A 22483-nucleotide genomic window follows, 5' to 3' on the forward strand; every position below is an offset into this window, starting at 1 on the left:
TCGTATAATAGGATAATATCTTTCCACCGCTTAGAGTTAGAAAATGTTTGGAGGAAGGATTCGAACGTACGATCTACAGATTGATAGTTGGTTTCTGTGATAAAGCTTAAAATATTTATAATTTTTACAGTATTAAGATATTTAGTTATTTTAGGTTTTCTTATAATACGTAAATAATTAATAACATATTCTAATAATTTATAAGTTTTCAACTTTCCTGAAATATATCTCTATCTAACGTCTTGAGAAAATGTTGACGTTGAATAATTACAGATATATGTTAAACACCATATAGAGATATTAATACCTGTATATGCACTGGGTGTACTGTTTTTATAAAAGTGGACATTAAACATATAATTTATACAGCTTATTCTATAGTTTGTATTTGTATTTTATTTTTGAAACATAAAACTTGTATTCGTATGTTAATATTCAAAATCATTAGGTTGTAGACAAAGTCTTGAGAAACAAAGCATTATTAATAAACTCTTTAATCATGTTAAATATCAGTTGTGTAACTTTGTTTTCAGACCTTTATTTCCATCCTCTGTGACTTCGTACATAGTCTTAATTCTATAATATGTAAAATGTTTTACAGGGTCTTATTTAGACATATTTCATCTATTTGTTCTTATATAACAAGGTTTAGATTGTTAAATAAACTTAACCATTAAACGTATTCTAATAAAAGAAACTAATTAACTACAAGATAATATACAATAGAAACAGAAGAAATAATAAATTAATGAAGCTAGGTAGGGTAAATTAATCAAACTGATCATCATTACAACTTTACAACCATTCACATCCTGTTCACAAGTATGTTAACTTTAATTTACCCCTACACTATTAACATTTGTCATTTTCTTTACATTACAATATCTTCAGTTTTATAAATTTAGGAATTATTAAAACATTAAAATCGTTTACAAAACGGAGACCATTTTACGATTTTACAAAAATTATTTAAAAAAAACAAGTATAAAACTGATAACAAACTGTATATATTTCTCAGAACACAAGTAAGTGAGACATTTAAACACTGAAAGGGTTCTATACAAAGAAAACAATCAACAATATTGGAATTCAACTGGATGGGTGTTGAAACATATTTGTATAATTGTAACCTTGGGAAAATATATTGAACATAGTTTAAAGATAGGAAGTTATCAAATTACATGGAAAAAAAATAATTACAAAAATATTCCAAAAACTATATTATATTTATTGTTACTTCGAATTTTATGTTTTAAACAAAGTTACCTAACATTAAATTATGCTCAGAGAACAAAATTTCACAACACAAAACAAAAGTTCTTCAAATTCTGTTACACATCTAGTTGTTTACATTGTATAATTATTTGTCTCTGAACTACATTCCTTACTGGATTAAAGTTCAGGTCTTCATGATTTATTTACATGTTTTTATAATATCACTAACAGATGTGGACTGTGATCACGTGACTCTAGCTCACCCAGTGGTATAGAACTATGATCACGTGATGAGCTTGTGCAGATGAAAATCGTGAATGACCAACGTTCATACAACATTATTTGTATAACGTTACTGTCTCAGATCATAGATTAAAACAAAACAGACTTGTTCCTAACGGTGTAGAGACGAAAAGAAAACTCTCTTTGAAAGATAATTTATTTTATTTGTGGCTATTCATTAATAATATTTATTACTATGTATATATCGTTATATATATAACAATATATCGTTTGTTTTCTTATTTTATTAAACTTATCTTGTAGTGTGAACAAAACTATGAATAATTAAATGTTAACTTTCTTCGATCAGTTTGACATTATAACAACGTTAAAGTATTTGATATTTGATCAACTTGAGGGGAAAAGAAAGCTGGAACATATTTTATTAGAAACAAAGTACTTTATTGGAAGACCTGTGGTTCACGAGTTTGGATTACACGTTTAGGTAATGTTCTACAGAAAATGTGTGTGTTTTCTTATAACAAAGCAACATCGGGCTATCTCCTGAGCCCACCGACGGGAATTAAACCGCGTTGTAAATCCGCAGACTTACCACTGTACTAGCAGAGGGTTTTACATGGAAATTATGAATGAGACACTTCTGGATTATATAACTTTATTGAGTATGATAAATAAAAACTATTATTTTAAGTATGTGTGAAACAAGGAGTTCCTGATTTGTGTTAATGTTAATCCTGTTATTGTTTCAGTATAAATACAAAAGTATGGTTGTTTCAGTTCTCCATACTTTAACAAATGTTGTTTATTTTTATAGATTAACTTACCGGAACTATTCTTAACTAGACTCTTAATGATAAACATTGTTATATTGTTATTAAACTTTCCTACACAAAAAAATAATTTCAGAAAGAAATATTAGAATTATAACTACAGGTTAATTGTATCTACTCCATGTACGAATTACTCTTATAAAAACTTTTATATACTGAAGCTATTTATCATATCATTATAAGAGTTATGTTGTTTGTTTATTGTTTTATTTAAATCGCCTTGTTTACCATTTTTGTATATTTCAAACAATAATTTATATTCGGCCTCACTATAACAATGTTATTTATAATACATTATAGAGAAAACGAAGTATATAAATAAGACGGGATTTCTCTTTATTTGGTTTGTTTACTTGGTTGGTCCAAGTTTTGGATCAAATACCGTCTAGAAACAGTGTGAAGAGATGACAATTGAATAGTTGCGTCCACTGACGTTTTACTTCAGGTTAGTAAAAATATAAGTAGAATTTCCTTTTATGTAAAGCTCTTTTATTAGTTACTTTAGAATTAAATCTACAAAACAAGACTTACATCATCTTGCTTAAAACGATTTTCTTACATAAATTATCTGGTTCAATTCATTAATGTTATTATTTTTGTTGTTGAATGATGGTATCGTTAAATCTGACAGAAGTTATATTGTTAAAAATGTATATTGTTTTTTACTTTAACTATTAAACAATAGTATTGTGTGTTGTAATAAATCATACAGTCTATTCATAAAGTACTTTAGTTAACTTCTTTGTTTGTAGTTAAGCCGAAAGCTACAGAATCGGCTCTCTGTCTTGCACCCATCACGAGAAAAGAAACATATCCGATGTCTGTGTGAGTGTATGAGCTTTATTGAAGACGTTTATTTTTGTTCTTTTTTGTGTCTTATTAATTTATGTGCTTAGCTCACCAGTTGTTTCGAAACTAGGTTTCCTCTGTGCTTCTGAGAGGCTGTTTTACCAGACAAATGAAATTCTTATTTGCAGTTTATGAAATTATTACTTAATTTGTACTTATTGGTCAAAAATGAGATATTTAGACGATAAAATATAGACAAATAGACATAATATATTTTATTCTGTGTGTTTAAAGATATACAGGACGGTACTTATAAATAAATCTTCTATATATCGTATTTAGAACTGGCCCGTACAATTTTGTATTTAAAACTGATTCACCCAATGTTGTATTTAAAATTAACCTACTTTATGTACTCTAAAATCGACTATTCTGTATTTTTTTATAATTTGAGTTTTAACACCCATACTAGCTGTCGTTAGAATATATTTTTACTTCAACTGGGTTTCTCTTCATCATAATCCACCGTATGTTGTATTTAGATATGATTTACTCGTTGTGATTATAATGAATCTATTTTGTGGTGTATTTATCCAGTCTTTAAAATATTCCAAATAACTGTTGACTGGTGAACTTGTTCCTAATTTTACTATAAATCGTTTGAGCTTTGAATCAAGACAGAATAATTTTTAAATAGTTTGTTACTGAAATTTTAATCAACAAATCTTAATCTTTCATATAATTATAGGGCAATTATTACCGTTTGTATTAATTAATTAATAAATTTATTTATTTCAAAATTAATATCACAAATATAATTAATTAGTATAATTTATTTTCATATGAAATTACTGGACTTTTAGTTCAACATATCAAGCAACTTACTCCATTCAATTTGATCTGAGATACAAAGACAATGAAAAACTAATCGCCCTCTGTCTATAATTTGGGATACACAATTTCTACATATCAAAGGTTACATAATATATGTAGGCTAGGTTTATAACGATATTGGTTATTGATATTTTTATACAGAAGAATACCAGTAAATATATATCGTTTGTATTTTTTAATAATGCACACCTACTCATAACATTTTATAGTGTTAATATAAACCTGTAAATGTTCAATGTACTATTGTCTGATCGACTACTTACAGAAATATCACCGATACAGAATATCATATTGATACTAACAATCAGGTTCGTTAATCTGTCTTTTAACGCAATCGCATCACAAACATTATCTTTAACAGAAAATATTGATTTCTTTACAATATTTCCTTCCTGTTCATTACTATGATTTTCAAATAGTTAAAGTGCCGAAAATTTACTCTATTGAATTTCTTAGCGAAAACCCACCATTCAAAGTATTGTGTATAATATATTATACGTATATATGTATATTTATAATACACAAAACAGATAGCAAGTATTTCCAGCAAAATAATTAAAAAATCTCAAAAACAATAAGTGTTTCGTCTGCTACCTACCTGATTACGTAAACGAACTTAGCTCCGTCGACATCTGGTGTTATTGCTAAAAGATTTCTCCACCTTGTTTAATTTTGATATTACGATAAATATAAACAGATTTTGTTGTTAGTGTTAAATATATGATATTCGTACTTAAGTATCTTTTCAATGCATTTCGATCCAACAGAACCTTACTGATCACGTTATCAGGGCTGGTCTTTAGACAACTCGGCATATTGATTCATCCATCCGCATTACTACAAAGTATGAACCTCAGTCAACAATGATGTCAACTCCACAATATATCTTGTTAATTAACAACAGGCATAAAAATAAACTATAAACTGTTTTTGTTGATTTAGAAGCTCTCTAAAACTATTGTTACAAAATAAATTATTGAAATAACAACTTTTTATTATTATTTATCTACACGAAAATCATGTTAAATGAAAAAACAAAACAATCGCAGTTTTTTTTCTCAAACGTTAATGAAAATAACACCATGTGGTACAAAAAAATGATCACTGTATTTTTAACATCATTCCCATCAACACTGTAAAAATAAAATGGATCTTTAACAATATTAGTCATAAACTTTATTTTATTTTTTTACCTTCTCAATATTTATTATTGATTATTTGTTAATACTTATAAATGAAGAATTAAGGTGGAATAAACATTTAAAAACTTTGATGAAACTCACGCCTTAATTAATCGAGTTCATAACTTATCAAAAGCATACCATTTCTGATCTGGATTACTTCTGTAGACTCTCACTGTTTGTTGAAAGAAAAGTGGAAGCCGTTTGGAATTCTAAGAAAAAAACCATAATATATAAGTGGAAACATTGTCTCCTTTCCTTCAACAGAAATTTTCAGTCTATAACAGATCTCAAACTAACTGTGCCAACTCTGTCTAAACATTCTTTGTTATCAAAACAGCAAATATTTAAATATAAGTTATTTCTGAGAACGTTAATATATCTCAACTTTTTAAAAATTGTATCATAGTCACAATTTTAATGACAGTGGATAATATAGGAAGGAAAATGGCATAGAAGGGACCATATTGAACAATTAATTGATGTGAATAGTGCTTCCATCTCTTATCTTCATTTGAAAATGTATTTTTTGAAATCAGTTTCAACAAATAATGTAGTTAAATATTATTAAATATGTTAAAGTGAGGTAAAATAAAGTTCTTTTTCAACAGCTACCTATAAAGAATGTATGTTTAACTTTATCGTTTGTTTTCTCAGATTACATTTCTTATGTTTTCCACATGATTTCAAAAATCTCTAGAACGTTATAAAGAATTCAACTTATAAATTTGTTTGCAATTTTTAAGTATTATTCAATATAAAGCTAACATGAAGTAATTCAATGGCTAGATGTCCAACAAGTGCATTATTTAAATAATGAAAGGGTCTTATAGAAAGGAAACAAAGAACAATATCGGTACTCAAGTGGACGAGACGTTCTGACACACTTGAAAAATTGTAACCTTAAACCTTCGAAAAACAACCAAGCAATTTCAAGAAAATAAACTCAGAGAACATTATTAAATAAAACAGAAGATTTAAATGTATTCTTAAAACATTAGATTATATTTCTTATTATGTTAAGTTATAGTTTGTTATTGTTTATTTACATATCTGAATACCATCAGTGATAGTTGTGAAGTTTGACCACGTGAATTTGAAGCACGTGATTAGACAGAGAACACAAGTTAAAACAACTGAGGTTCACGAGACTTTAACAGAGACTTCCGTTCTTTCGAGATTTTGCTGTCTAAGGTTAAAACATCATCTTATTTTAAAATACATCAGTTACTGAAGGCAGTTATACCAAAGAAAACTCGTTTTAAAAGGTAAGTTTCATTTTATATTGTTGATAATTGACGGATAGTCTATTACTGAAGTATTTAATTCTATTTATAAATCTTTTTGTTTTGTGACTAAAAAATATAATAATAATTCTTCGTCATTTGAGGAATGTTTATTTCTTGTTAAACACAAAGCTTTACAATAGGCTACGTGTGGTATGTCAACCTGGGGTATCGAAACTCACTTTAGAGCTTCTCAGACTAACCACTGAACCACAGTCTGTGGAAGAAATATTAGACATTACTGAATATTTAAACATTCAAACATTATTTCAGAAAAATCTACATTGAAACATAATCAGTGTCAGGGAGAATGGAAATATTTGGTTTCAAAATAAAGTACTTTATAAGAATAATTGTGGGTTAAGAAACTGTTGGAGTCGATTCTTTGCTGTTTTTTTTTATTTCTTTCTGTTATAGTAAAGACTGTACGTGATACACTTCTACATCATATTACATATAACTCTTTTGAAAAATGTAACTAAAATATTATAGCTGACTACGTGTACAACAAGAACACCTAAGGATATATTTGTGATATTCCTGTTATTGTTTCAATCGGTCAGACAGATGTGTTATTTCTGTATATTTAAAAAATTACTTTTGTCTTTACAGAATAACTTAATCCAACCTTAGCAGATGCTTAATGATAAAGAGCTTTATCATCTTATAAAACCTTCCTTACAAACGCCAGAGGCCCGGCCAGGAGGTTAATGCATTCGACTCGTAATCCGCGGGTTCGAGTCCACGCCACACTAAACATGCTTGCTCTTTCAGCTGTGGAGTCGTTATGATGTTTTGATCAATCCCACTATTCGTTGGTGAAAGAGTCGGCTAAAGATTGGCGGTGGGTGGTGATAATTAGCTGCCTTCTATCTAGTCTTACATTGCAAAATTAGGGACGGCTCGCGCAGATAGCTCTAGTGTAGCTTGTACGAAATTCAAACCGAACAAACTAAACTCCTGGTATCTAAAAGAAACTAAATGTTAATTGTATCAACTTCATGTCAAATATACATTCAGTAAATTTTTCATATATTGCAGTTAGTTTATATTTTTCTATAATATCGTCAAGTTACTCTCTCTATATATGTATGTATGTGTGTGTATTTTATATTTAGTACATTATTCTGTATTACGTCTGCCGAAAAGAAACTTTTACATAATGTTTCTATTTTACAGTAAGCAGAAAATAAGTCTCTAAAAATGATGACATCCGTCTTTATTTGGTTTGTTTATGTGGTTGGTACAAGTTCTGGATCAGAGTTCATCAGGAAACAATGTGAAGAGAAGTCAATAACCGGAATAGTTGAGTCCATTGACGTTTTAGTTTCTCTGGCCAAAGAAAACCTCAAAACTAAAGGTAAAACTTCATATGCCAGTTTATCTAGAGGTGTAAATAATTCTTATCACTAAATGTTGTTAGAATTAATTATATTAAAGAACGTTATATATTATCTTCTACATAACATCATTGTATATAACATGACAATCATTTAGTCCAGATGCTCTCTGTCACTATAGTAACAGGTAATATCATAATAGAAAATATTAAAATAAAATAACACAATATTATTATTGTTACTTGTTGAATGATGATTTTCATACATATGAAGGATGTTCAGTTGTACACAATAAGTATTATTGTTTAATATATAGAATTTATGTTCATGAACATTTCTATAGTTTATTTTTTGACGTTCATTGGTAAACATAACACAAACTAAATGGTTTTCTTTCTTTTTTTGTTGTTATGAGACAAACGAACTTCACTTTTCTGATTGGAAATTAAAATCTTGTGTTTTAAGTTTATGTAGGTGTTGACTTTATCATATTAATGTTAAATCTTCATTTCTCTTTATAAGCTAAAACAAAATAAAATATTGTAAGAATGTTGTTATAATTAAAGTTAAAATAATAAGTAGATAAATAAATCTTAAGGCTTCGATTCTAAATATTTACTGCGAATAAAAATGTTACGATAATTGTTTTAACATAACATCTGCAACAATAAATAAATTGGTTTTATTTTTCTACGAAATATAATCAGGTAATAACAAGTGTGCTAACTATACAGTTTAGAGTGTACCAACTACATAATAACTTGTGTAATATGTAGCTATCTATGACTTTGTATAAAACATACGAAGTTTGCCACATGTTCTAAACTATCTACAGTGACGTTACTGAACAAAAACTACGTTACTATTACCAAATGTACAAACATTATGTGCAAATAACATTTAATAAATGAAATTATTTATCCATTTACATATATATATGTAAAACGTAACCTTGGTTAGGTAAAGATTATGTCTTTCTGTCTTAGAAAAACATCTAATCAACCAAGAAACGGACCACACATGTTCCCTTTCTTCTCCTGGACCAACAGACTGTGCACATATTCTACTCAATGGACATTCTACCAGTGGATCGTACCGTATATGGCCCAGGTCATGGATGACTACTGGAAGTTTCTATGTTTACTGTGACATGACTACTGATGGGGGAGGCTGGACGGTAAGTAACGTGTATTATAGATAATAGAAAATTGTTATATCTAAGAACATGTGTAATAAGTTTAATTATTAAAACAAACTTAAAAATAATCTTTTTCTGTTACTAAGGTAATCCAAAGACGAGGAAACCACGGAAACCCAAAGGACTACTTTTTCAAACCATGGGCTGATTACAAAGTTGGATTTGGAGATATTAAGAAAGAGTTCTGGCTTGGTAGGTTCTGATCTTAGTTTAGAAAAATATGATTTTAGGATATAGAAAGCTTTCTGGATAGATAAATTAAATTAAACTTTTGAATACATTGTTCAGAGATACAAGATAAAATTATTGTTCCTCTAAAGATGTAACAACAATATGCAGTGCAGACGTTAATAATTCTTGTCTCTTCTGACAAAGTCTTTGTTGGATAACTAACAGAATTATCTTAATCCGTAAACCCTTCTTAGTTACAAAACACAAGTTTGTTGTAACGTTTTAATTATTGGGCTTCATGTTGTTGTTTGCAGTGAACTGTTTTATACAACTGTGAAACATTTTAAGTCTTCATTCTTGAAAACGGTTTGATAAATGTTAATTTTAAAATGATCTTTCATACTTTAAATGTTTCCCTTCATTTTCTATGAAATAAACTTTGTGTAAAATCGAAATGTTTCATTATTAATTTGTAGGAAACGATCGGATCTATGCTCTAACAAATCAAGGAAATTATTCAATCAGGTTTGATTTGAAGGATAAAGAAGGAAACGAAAGATTTGCCATCTATCGGGAGTTTTGGATAGAAAACGAAAACAACTTGTATAGATTACATGTCAGTAATTACACTGGTGACGCAGGTAAACTTTAATTAATTTATTAGTAATATGTGAATTTAACTCTTTCAAGTTATATTTTCAAAACAAAGTAGTAGAAATATTCTAATGAAGAAAGCTATTGAAATATCTGATGATAAAAAACCGTTTCCAACTGTTTAATTTATAAACTTAGATTTAACAACTTGACGTTTAACTATTATTCTTGCTTGTGTGTCTTACGTATAGAATGATAAAATCCATTAATTTTAGGAAGAAATCTTTTTAGGTGAAGAACACAGTAAGTTCTTCGTTATGAACCACATAATGTAACTAATATTAGGATTCCAGCTATTCTAATTATATATATATGGATAATCAGGCTGTTTACGATGAAACTAAACCAATTAATTAACTATTTAACCTACACAACATCCAGTGTGGGTGTCACGTTACGCTTTATTTATTGAAATAGGATGAGTCACAAAAGACAAAATGCATTTATCGAGACTGCGTAGTTCGGTTATTGTCTATTAATTGCGAGTTGAATGACAGGGAGAGCGTGAAACCTTTTAAGTGTAGTGAGTGTTGGTATAATAAGCCTAAATAAAAGCATAGTGTGCTATCATCTACCCTAGAGCCAAGTGTTATAAGATTCCATGAATGATCTCAATGTTGTTTGGCTTATGAAGTAGTTTACTGACGTTTTACTGCATCAACTGCATTCTCATGTCTATCTCTTGGTCAAGTTAATTTCGCAAAATTTATATATTTCATTTAGTTATGAAAGGTGATATCATTGTATAATATGGAGTGGGATGGTGGTACTTCCCCAGTCATTATTGACAAGATGTACTCTGGAATAAAGTATAATACCCGGATGAAAACAACAAAATTAACCCAGCCTACTATATAAGTTAAACACATAAATATCAGGTGTCTATTATAAAGACTGATAAGTCACTTTACTATTACAGTTTTAGTAATAATTATGAAGTGTTTTGTAATTTAATTTATATGTGTATTAAAATCTTAAGACTGTTTTATATCTTATATATATTACTGTCCTGATTTGTTTTGCACCTCATTTATTACTATCCCAACACCGTATAACAGTGGTTCTATTCTCAATAACTGCAGCTGGTATCGAACTCATGCTCTGAACTATTTTACCTAAACTATTGGATTTACCTCTTATAATTAGTATATATCCTCTTCATCATTAGACGTCATAAACCTATTTTACCTTTGTTGTAAATGATATAGAGATAACTAAGGTGAATGTTTTGGTAAAAACAGTTTGGTTATTTAGAATGGAAGACTTTCTTTGTTTATGTTATCATTAGGTATATTTATGTTTTGGTTAAGAACATAGTATTACAACTATCGTTATTATGTATTATTAATCAACCAACCAACATATTTCACATATTGATTTATGATAGCTCGTTTATTGATGTTATGTTACTGATTCATACTACAGGAGACGGGTTCAGTGGACACAATGGGTTCAGTTTTTCTACGAAGGACAAAGATAATGACATTTATGAAACAAGCTGTGCCCAAACCTTTAAAGGAGGTTGGTGGTATAGCAAGTGTCACAGTTCCAACCTCAATGGTCTCTATCTGAATGGTGAACACGAGAGTTATGCTGATGGTGTGGAATGGAGTGCATGGAAAGGACAGAAATACTCACTTCCAGATGTGGAGATCAAGATACGACCCCTGTATTAAAACCAATATAATATGTTACAAACAACAAACAGATTGTACTTTTTATTCTGATTTTTACAGAAAACAAACATGTCTTTGGTGTTTGGAAATTGTTTTAATTCTGTTGTTTCTAATAGTTACAAAAGTAATAATAGGGTATTAGTATTTACAGGACTAATAAACTATACAAACTTATTTTATTATAATAACACTTGTATTTGATATGATAAAAGTAATAGCTTAATGTTTTTTTTAAATGTTAGTTTATGTTTGAAAGTCAGTTTGATACTTAAGGTATTCTACACACCAAATTAATAACAAATAATGTTACCGTCGGGTGTCTAAACTGATCACGTGACAACATATTGCTACTGTTACACTTACCAAAAGACAACGTTCTAAAAAATATTTATAAATAAAATAATTTATTTTCATATCACCATAGGGCTCCTAACAGCTTTCTAGAATACGCTAGTAGCTAACTTGATAATATAACATATAGATATGTATACGTCACTCAAATTACGCCCCTTACCATTGGTGGATATTGTATCAATATCGTTTAATGACACTTCTTTAGTAGATGAACATAATAACACAATGCCATGTGTTGCGTCGAAATATACAAAGAAACACATGTATTGCTCTGAACAATACATAGTGCAGGATCAAGGACTATCACATCTACATACTATTGTTATATATAAGATTTATATAAGATTTTCATTCTGTTTACCAGATATATACAAGTAAGCCATTTTTTCGACAAGATTTATTTCAGAAAACTGATGTTTCTTCGTTGTATTCAATACTGTATTGAACACGTTTCTTACTGTTCAACATCAAGAAGTTTATGTTTTATACACAAATGTATGTTGTTAAACCTGAAACATAGATTGTCCTGCATATTGTTTAATGCTTTTAATTTTTCTCTTGACATAGATACATCGAATAACTAAATAATCTCTAGTGTTTAAAGATATAAAAACATCATCTATATTGAATAGTAATAAACTATTGAAAAATTATTACGTCTTGATTAAAAGCTCAAAAGATTGATAGAGTAATTAAAAACAAGGTCATCAGTCAACAATAGTTGTTTGAAATATCTCAAAAATAGAACAAATACAAAACAGGATTTATTTTAAATACAATATAGGGTTGATTAATTCTAAATACAACGTATGGTGGGCTAATCTTAAAAAACAGAACATTCTAATGATTAATTATTAACACAGTATATTACTCATTAGTTCTAAATAGAACGTATTGACGAATCACATATAAGTACCAGATATGTTAGAAATAATTTCAAATATAACATGTAGTCAATTAACTCTAGCCGTATGTTCATCATTGATTCGTTAGAATTTTTTAAAATAAATTTACAAATTAGTGAAATCTTACAATTAACAACTCACTTAAAGAAAAGCATTTGTAGTTGAGATGCTTGATTGGCAATCTGCTGGTTGTGGGTTCACTACTCTCATGGAAATTCTGTCTTCGAGGCCTTATAATAGGATTGTTAATTCTCTATCCGTTAATAAAAATTGTCCAATAGTTAGGAGATAGTGGTGTTGATTATCTGTACTACCTTTAGACTATCAGTTCTAAATTAGCTAAGCCCCGCATGGCCAGGTGGTTAGCACACTGGAATCGTAATATGAGGGTCGCGGGTTCGAATCTCCGTCACACCAAACATGCTCGCACTTTTAGCCATGGGTACGTAATAATATAACACTCAACCTCACTATTCATTGGTAAAAAAGACAACCCAAGAGTTGAGGGTGGGTGGTGATTACAAACTGCCTTTTCCCTAGTCTTAAGCTACTAAATTAGGGACGACTAACGCAGATAGGCCTTGTGTAGCTTTGCGCGAGATTCAAAAAGCAAACTAAATTAGATAACCCTGGGTAACTTTATGCTAAATTCAAGAAGCGAACAAAGAAATTAATAAAAATTTGATGAAACATTTAATTTAACAAAATATATTAGGATATGAAAATGTTCTGTCTTTGTAATTTTTAAAATAAGAATATGCACAGTCGTAAGAACTTAACACATTAATACCATTAACGTAGACTGTCTGCATATGTATGTCTCAGGATTTACAACGCTAAAATCAGGGGTTCGATTCCCCTCGGTGGGCTGAGCAAATAGCCCTTTGTGGCTTTGCTATATGAAAAAACACACACACTCTGCATATGTAATTGAAATATGTCATGAACAAACGAGGTAAGAAGCTGGTTAGAATAACTTATGTACAAGTGGGTTTATAATAAATACTTTATTAGACACTCATTTATCACTTGATTAAGCAAGTTTACAACTAGATACTTTCGAGATGATAGAGATTTTATATTAAAAAATATGTTAAAATGAAAAATTTAGATATTAAAAAAATAAAGTCAACTTTAGCTGACAGTTTCTTCTTGATAGACTTTGAATGTCTCTCGACATTCTAGTAACCTTTTTGACAGTTCCACTGCATTCAAACCATAGTACTGGCATATTGTATTTCATATTCCAGTTCATGGTTCACCATCATGATTGTTCTTCCTTCTGAGTTTTTTAACAGGAATATCTATAAGAGTATCATGTAGGGTTGGAAACTGTTTTTTATTCTTCATAATTGTGTGTCATGCATTATCAGCATGATCTTGCATCTTGCTGAGCTTTAGCTTGCAATAGCTTTATTGTAACTAGTTGCATAACCAGTGATGCTAGTCCTATCATTTCATAGGTGGTTATCAGTTTCAATATATTCAGTATGTAGTTTTGAACTATTGTAAGCAATTCATGATATTTTCAGATTTTGAAAGTACTGCCTCCACTGATGGTTCATGACAGTTTTAACAGAGGGTGGACAACTTTGTGATAAAATATTGTGTTTTATCGTTGATTTATCGAAAAGAAAATAATTTCAAATAAATTATCATTCTGTAACCAATAGTACATGTTTATTGAATGTTATACAATTTACGATATCTACGTTAATGGTAAACCTTGGTTAATAAGATTTTATTTCCTCAACCAACAAATGACAACGAGCTACATTTCTCCACCAAGAAGAATAGCCACGACACTTATTCTGATGGTTGTGTAGAGTCATATAAAGGAAGGTGGAGGATTGTAGAATGTCATACTTTTAGCTTGAATGGACTTTATTTGAATGGGCAACACTAAAGCTACGCCAGTGGTATGAACTGGCAGACATGAAAAGGTTATCACTTCTTTCTCTTAGAAGTGTCAATGAAAATTCGATCCCTTGTCTTTAAGATCCCCACAAATAACACTAACATCACAATTTGATTATTAATTGTTTCCTTCAGAAATAATTAATTTTCCGTCACAGCAACTGCCAGAGAGAGATATAGGAGAACAGTGAAGGTGATTTTACTTATCCAAGTTGTTAAAAACCTCGAGTTGTAATCTGAGGATTATGAGTTCGAATCCCATTTTCACCAAACAATGCTCGCTCTCTCAGTCGTCGAGGTGTTAAAAAGTGACTGACGGTCTATTTCACTATTCGTTGATAAAAGAGTAGCCCAAGAGTTGGCGGTGGGTGATGGTGACTAGCTGCCTTCCCTGTAGTCTTACACTGCAAAATTAAGAACGGTCAGCACAGATAATGCTCGTGTACCTTCGCGGGAAATTCAAAACAACCAAACAAATGAATTTTCATTTCATTCTTATATGACATTCTACATATCAAAATGCTGTTGTTAATATTATTATTATTTTCTATCAATTTAGTGTTTTCAATTTAACCTCTACTCATATATTACTTTAAAATACATGTTACTTTCTTATTTTTGTAGAATTGAACTAATATTACTTTTGATAGATAAGTATTTACATATACAGTTCTCACAAATTATTGGTTTTCTTAGAACTATTCCATTATTTTATAGAAAACATCTTCTATACTGTTTTCATTATGTTTAAAAATAACGTATCCGTGTTAAGCGACCTTCTTACACATTTTAAGTCACGTATCACACGTTCCAGGGTAGATTAGTACTGAGTGATCAGCACAACTTATTTTCCTATTAAACATAATTTCACAGAAATAATTCAAATAAAAACAATAATGTCTTCAAAAGTTATTTTAGGGTCTTATAGCAGTTAAATTTATTTCATCACTCATCATTTAACTACTTGTTTTCCGTTAGTATATACAAGTTAAACGAACTTAAAACAGTGCCGCTTATTCTAATTCAATTACCTGTTTTCCGTTGAGTATAAATAAGTTAAACCAACTTAAAACAATGCCTCTTATTGTAACTTAACTACTTGTTTTCCGTTCAGTATATACAAGTTAAACCAACTTTAAACAGTGCCGCTTATTCTAATTTAAATACGTGTTTTCCGTTTAATATATACAAGTTAAATCAACTTAAAACAATACCTCTTATTCTTATTTAATTATTTAGGGAGGTTCGACTCGCAATCTAAGGCTCGCGGGTATAAATCCCTCTCACACCAAATATTCTTGCACATTCAATCATGGGGTAATTATAATGTTACAATCAATCCTACTATTCGTTGGTAAAAGAGTAAAGCAAGATATGGCGGTGGGTGGTGATGACTGGCTTTCTTCTCTTTAGTCTTACACTGCTAAATTAGGGACAGATAGCCCTCGTGTAGTTTCGCGCAAAAAAACAACTAAAGCATATTTTTAAGGTATATTAATTGTTATTTTAAAACACTTTATATTCAATAATTTCTGTAGTGCATACTGGTGTACAAAAGACATTTACTACTAGTAATAAACTTTACAACTCCAGATCTATTTAGAGGCTTCCAAATTTCTCATTTCATTTTTAGTTAGATCCTCAACGTTTTACTTCACATTTTCTTCTGGAGTGTTCTACTGAAACACAAACAATTATTGATAACATAAAGCTTTAACTGGTTTAAATGATAAATTTCAGATCATGGTGTTCAATATTACTTTTGAGTTATCTTACTTGGTTTTACCCACGACAGTTTAGGTCGCTGTGTTTTTCACACTCTTGGTGTTATATAATTCCAATGAATCTCTTCCACTAATTCGCTGGTGCCAGAACATTTTATTCACAGTTACTCATATTACCCTCAGTGGCTGATTTAAGGTTTTGTGGGCTAAGGGGCTAATAATTTTTTTGGTCCCCGCATTACATGTAATTTTACATAGAATAAACTTATCAATGGGCCCCAATGAAAAATCACTCAAACTTGACTATACATTTCTTTGGACTCAGCACGTTAAACAAAACAAAAACTCAACATAGTCAGAAAGCAAATAAACACAACAATAAAACTATGTTCACCAGATAAAATTAACGACGAATTAGACAAAATAAAACAATACTTCATCAACATCAATAATTTTCCTCCACAAACCGTAGAAAATATTATACGCACAAAAGGACAAAAACCAAAATTAACTTACAAAAATAAATATACCCCACGATTTAAAAGATCACTAAACAGTTTTGGCTGTATACCATGTATTCCCGACATCAGCAGAAAATTAAACAACCCTTGGCAAAAAACTAGTAACAAAATATGACATTACAGTTAATACCAAATTTATACTATGTTCTATACTATGTAAAAATTATACTAACAAGCACAACACCAACATTATTTATAAAATACAATGTAATAACTGCCACAAATTCTATATTAGAGAAACAAGTATTAAAATGGAAACCAGGTTCAAAGAACATAAAAAGTCACCTTCACACGTTTTCGACACTGCAAATCAAATAAACACAACATAACCATAGAAAACACCCAAATACTAAATAAGAAACAAACATAAACAGATGCAAAATTAGAGAAGCCTCACTTATACAAAAATGTGTATAACCAAACGTGTATAATTGTCTCTACAAGTGGGTTTCCTCGTCATCACAGATCATGCGCCCTGGGACTGAGCCCTCTCTAGCATCTATCTGCAGACGCTACCGAGTATTTCATAGTTCCAAAATTAATAACTATTTGTCTTTACCCCTACGTAAAATCTATTGAAAAAGAGGATTGTTTCTTTGTTTATTTTTTCGCGCAAAGCTACTCGAGGGCTATCTGCGCTAGCCGTCCCTAATTTAGCAGTGTAAGACTAGAGGGAAAGGCAGCTAGTCATCACCACCAACCGCCAACCCTAGGGCAACTGTTTTACCAACGAATAGTGGGATTGACCGTGACTTATAACGCCCCCACGGCTGAAAGGACGAGCATATTTGGTGCAAACGGGATTCAAACTTGCACCTCAGATTACAAGTCGAACGTCTTAACCCACCCGGCGATATCGGGCCTTGAAAATAGAGGAAGTAAAGAACAGCTCTCCTCTTGGACTGGATGGTAAAGGTATCATCACAAGTAACAAGAATATGTCCACCAAATTAAATGACAAGAAGTTGACAGATAAGGAAAACATGGAGAAGTTAAGAACTATTGTTCCTCTGAAGAAGCCAAATAAAGAAAGTAATAAGATGTCATCCAAGGTAAATGAAAAGAAAGTGACGGATGAGGAAATCCGTTAAGAAGAATTGTTTCAGAGAGAAAGCCCAATAAGAAATATACAAAAATAAAGCAAATTGGCCAAGATTAAGATTGAAAGTAATAGGTTGAAAAAAATGGAACAGTGACTTATAGGTAAAATTATAGTCAATACTAAAATATTATAGATAAAAGCTTTATTTTTGGAACATGGTATTGATTAATTAGAGTGTATTATTTTACCTTAGTTATATCACTTTATCAATCAGTTCTCTGATTTTTAAGACTATATGTTGATATTTTGTTAAATTTTTTGTTATAAATTCAGTAGCTTTTCAAAACCTTTCCTCTACACAGTTTTGACCATATACCTAGTTTATTCATATAGGGGTGATTTATTAGTTTTGCACACTAATCTTTAGACTTGATATTACCCCTTATGTTTTTATTGAATAGATTTAGCTTTTGTCTCGACATCCCTTTGTTCTCAAGATGTGTTTTCATTATCATACAGATGACTGGTTACTGTTAGCTCATTCTCAACAGGAGTCCGTCTTTTATACTCTTCATTTTCTCCAGAAGGTAACTCAAGTGGGTGGTTAAGCACACAAGAGACGTCTTTCATTCAACATATCTGACCCATTGAGGTGTTTTTCAATACCCATCTTAGATAGGCCAATGGACTTCTTAATGAAATCAGCCAAAATACTAGTTGGTCAATAGTTTAAAACCATACCAAAAAGAAGTCTTTAACAAGCTAGGAAATGCCCAACAAGAGGTCTCAGAAGGTTGGCTGAAATGTCATTCTAAGTGGTGAAGATGACTTCAATAATATCATCACTGTTTGGAATTGACGTCCATTTCTATAGACTTCCCTTGCCACCCTCCTCCAAACATTTTAGTGGGGTTCAGTTCGGGCGAACACGCTGGATGGTCCAAAAATCACGTTATTCGCCATCTAAAAGACCTTTGTGTGGGCATTGTGGATTGCAGCGTTATTCTGCTGAAAACTCCAGTCATTTCTACACAAGCGAGGGCCTTCAGTCAATAAGGATGCTCTCTCCAACATGCCAATGTAGCCAGCTGCTGTTTGACGCCCCTGTATAACCTCAAGCTCCATTGTTCCATGGAAAGAGAAAGCACCCCAGATCATGAGAGAACCTCCTCCACTATATCGTGTAGAAAAAATATCCGGATGTATATCCTTATCAGCAACGTTGGAAGCCATATGGACCATCCAGGTTAAGTTTTTCTCATCAGAGAACAAAACCTTTGTTCACTTTTTTATGTCCCATGTTTGGTGCTTCTCAGCAAAGTTTAACCAAGCTGTTTCGTGGTGTGGAAGGAGGCGAGGCATTTGAAGACGTTTATGAGTTTTCAAGCCTTTCTCTCGTAGATGCTGTCTTATTATTCTTGAGCTGTATTCTGCGTCCGTAAGGGCCTTAATTTGTTTCTATGATCGGCTGGTGTCTTGCCGGACAAACCGTCGAATCCTCCTGCTCAATGCCGGCGAAATTGTCTTAGGCCGACCACTTAAAATTCTCGTTCCGTACTCCTCAGGGTCCTTTAAGAAATTTGCAACAGCAGTTTTACTACGCCCAATCTCACAAGCGATGGCACGTTGAGAGAGACCTTGATTTTGCAGCTCGACAATTCTGCCACGTTCAAATTCTGTTAACCTTTTAGCCTTTGCCATATTTTTACCCAATGTAACACAGGTGATGTCAGTGGGAGATGTTGACAACGCTAATGCTTCAACACAAAATGTCTAAGTTTCGTTACGTGTTTATCGATTAACGCTGCATTTCAGTATGGTCTTAAACTTTTGACCAGCTATTATTTAGGCTAATTTTACATTGTTCACATTTTCCCTGTTAAATGTTTAAAAGTTTTTTTTTTATTTTCCCTTTTCTTATTTTCATCTTTCAAAGCTCTACTCAAATAAGTGGTTGAGTCTCACAACGCAAAATGCATATTTTTTCTTTATGTTCATTGGCCTTAAGATTTTGGCGAGAACTGTACATATATATATATATATATAATTCATAGAGATATTAGAAGTGCTAACATTTTACTTGGGAATGATTGGAGCATAAAATTGAGTAAGTTTTGAAACATTTCATGCCTTTGTTCACACGTGCAGTTTTAAGAATTTTAGCTTGATTGTAACAGTTTCATGTTTCCTTAGATTACTTCACAAATATATGCATATATATATATATATATTATGAAGATGTTGAAACATCATATGATAACAGTGGTTTACTTGATAATATAAAAAGTAATTTGTTTAGAACATAATTATACATACGCATGTACGAATGTTTCCAATTCTCATGTTCAGTACATCTTCTTAATTGATTTCTGAGAGAATATGTACCTATTTTTTATTCATATTAACTAATTTGTATTATATTTCACATTTTTAGTTTATATTGCGGCTGTTTATTTTTTATTTTCAATTCAATATCAATTTTTCAAACATTATTGACAAAAAATTGCTGTCAAAAATATTTTTTCTAATTATATAAAGCATTGAGTATATTCAAATCTTAATTTGATTTCTTTGTAAACTTACAATAAATAATGAAATAAATCCAACTATGTAACACAGCCACTATTTGTGCTGTTAAGTAATAGGAGTATAAGTTGACATAAAAGGCAGGTTTTAGGTGTACTTACAACCAATAGTACAATTTGTGACAAATGAACAACTAGTCCATTTTGTTGCAAGAAATTATCATAGATTATTTTCTGAATTAATAACTAAAACTTTATAAATATGATGAAGCAAAAAGTTCGGTGGGAAAAAGGAAATCATTTCACATTCAGACTGTACTTGTAAGTGTTGGCTTTAGTCATTTCCTAATTATAAAACAAATTAAATATTTAGTTACATTTTACTTTTTTAACACCAGCAACTTCAAAAAATACTTTATTACGAACTATTTGTTCTGGAACAAAGTAAGAAAAATATATATAAAAACAGATTTGTAGCAACTTTTTGTATATTGACAAGTTTTATTTGTGCTTTTGGATGATTAAATGTTTGCATTTTACAATCGAAATTTGCAATAAGAGCAGAAGAAATCTAAATTAGAGCTAATTTAATTTTTAAAACTGACTAGCAGTTACTTACAAGTTATTGCTAGTATTTTTCTCTCACATAATACCTTTATTTATGGTTCTTTCCATAACATAGATGATTTTGGAACATATGCTAAAATCTCCCTAGAACAACAAAACGAACATCACTGGTTGTCACTCGGTGCTGGATGGATCCAGAATTAATAAGAATGAAGGAGTATGAACCTGAGTTTGACATCTGGTCCACTTAGTATTACAGCCATTGAAATGGTTAATGGCAAACCACTTCATCATCAAGAAAATTCTCACACGGTATATTTTGGTAACCCATACTTACAGCTGAGGAATAGGAGTAGCTTCAATTTAAATTTTCTCTTTATTTGGATATCTCACATTTGTTAAGTTTTAAAAAATTACAAACGCATCAAATTAGATAGAAAATTAAAGATGATAATAATAAAACATTTTGAGTTAATGAATCTGAGAGAGACTTCCAGTGAATAATATTAAAGTATTTCACCAACACTTTCAAGATCTCTTAATAATTTAGGTGCATTCATGATTTGCTTTAGTTAAACACAAATTTTTCTCTGATGAAGTTAATCATAACAATTATCATTGTTCCACAATACCCTAATTCTTAAAAGCTACATTTTTAACTTTAAACACAATTGTCTGCTTCGTCCAAAGTGTCTTTAACCAACTAGAGGGAATAGCTATAATAAAGACAAAATCAAAACATTTCACATTATTCAAACATGTAGATGTATTGAAGACAACGATGAACAGTGAAAGGAAGACAGCAACAATGAATATTTGACAAGACTGTATGCAGTAACAAACAGTTAATTATTCAATGTTGTGGACTGTATTATATTATATTATTATCTTTAAAATACTTGAACAATGGTGTTTTCTATCATAACATCACGACCATCTTGTTAACCCCTTTAAATAAAACACGTTAGGTAATTCACCCATGGTGTACAGCTCCTGTAAAATTATATCTTTCGAGATATTTAGACATTTTTAGGGAATATTATCCAGATATAAGTACATGATGATGTAATGGTTGTCAAATGACAGGGATTCGGAAATACTGCATGAAGTAGTTAGTATTTTTGTATTATAACCAATACTGGTTATAATGTTTAACAAATATAAGTGTTTTCATTATATATTCATGTATATTTTTATCAGAATCATTTTGTGTTCTTAACTTACGTCATTGATTTAGTAATCAAGTCACACTTCTTGTTCAATTATTTGATTTGATATTAACAAATGGAAAACCAAACATTGAAAATATAGATAACCTGTTACCAGTGTTTCAAGACTTTCTGGACAGGTGTCTAGAGGTGAAATTAGATAAGCGATACACCATTTTTGAACTCTTACAGGTATGGTATAAATTACTGTTATTTTACTAGGCTCTTTTGGTTTGCTTTGAA

The 22483-nt window shown here is 30.5% G+C and overlaps 1 protein-coding gene across 2 annotated transcripts; it reads left to right on the top strand.

Moving 5' to 3' along the window:
• Positions 1-1833: 1833 nt before the first annotated feature.
• On the top strand, positions 1834-11506 carry LOC143242519 (techylectin-5A-like). Of its 2 annotated transcripts, XM_076485960.1 has the most exons (8): positions 1834-1942; positions 3041-3113; positions 6220-6420; positions 7618-7798; positions 8765-8955; positions 9063-9168; positions 9624-9788; positions 11227-11506. In XM_076485960.1, exons 4-8 carry the CDS (start codon positions 7642-7644, stop codon positions 11475-11477), a joined length of 870 nt encoding a protein of 289 aa, XP_076342075.1. In that variant the 5' UTR covers positions 1834-1942; positions 3041-3113; positions 6220-6420; positions 7618-7641; the 3' UTR covers positions 11478-11506. The 2 variants fall into 2 exon arrangements, with proteins under 2 accessions (XP_076342075.1, XP_076342147.1); XM_076486032.1 differs by lacking the exon at positions 9624-9788.
• Positions 11507-22483: the final 10977 nt, after the last annotated feature.

Source organism: Tachypleus tridentatus, chromosome 1 (genome assembly GCF_004210375.1).
Source record: "Tachypleus tridentatus isolate NWPU-2018 chromosome 1, ASM421037v1, whole genome shotgun sequence".
NCBI classification, from domain to species: domain Eukaryota; kingdom Metazoa; phylum Arthropoda; class Merostomata; order Xiphosura; family Limulidae; genus Tachypleus; species Tachypleus tridentatus.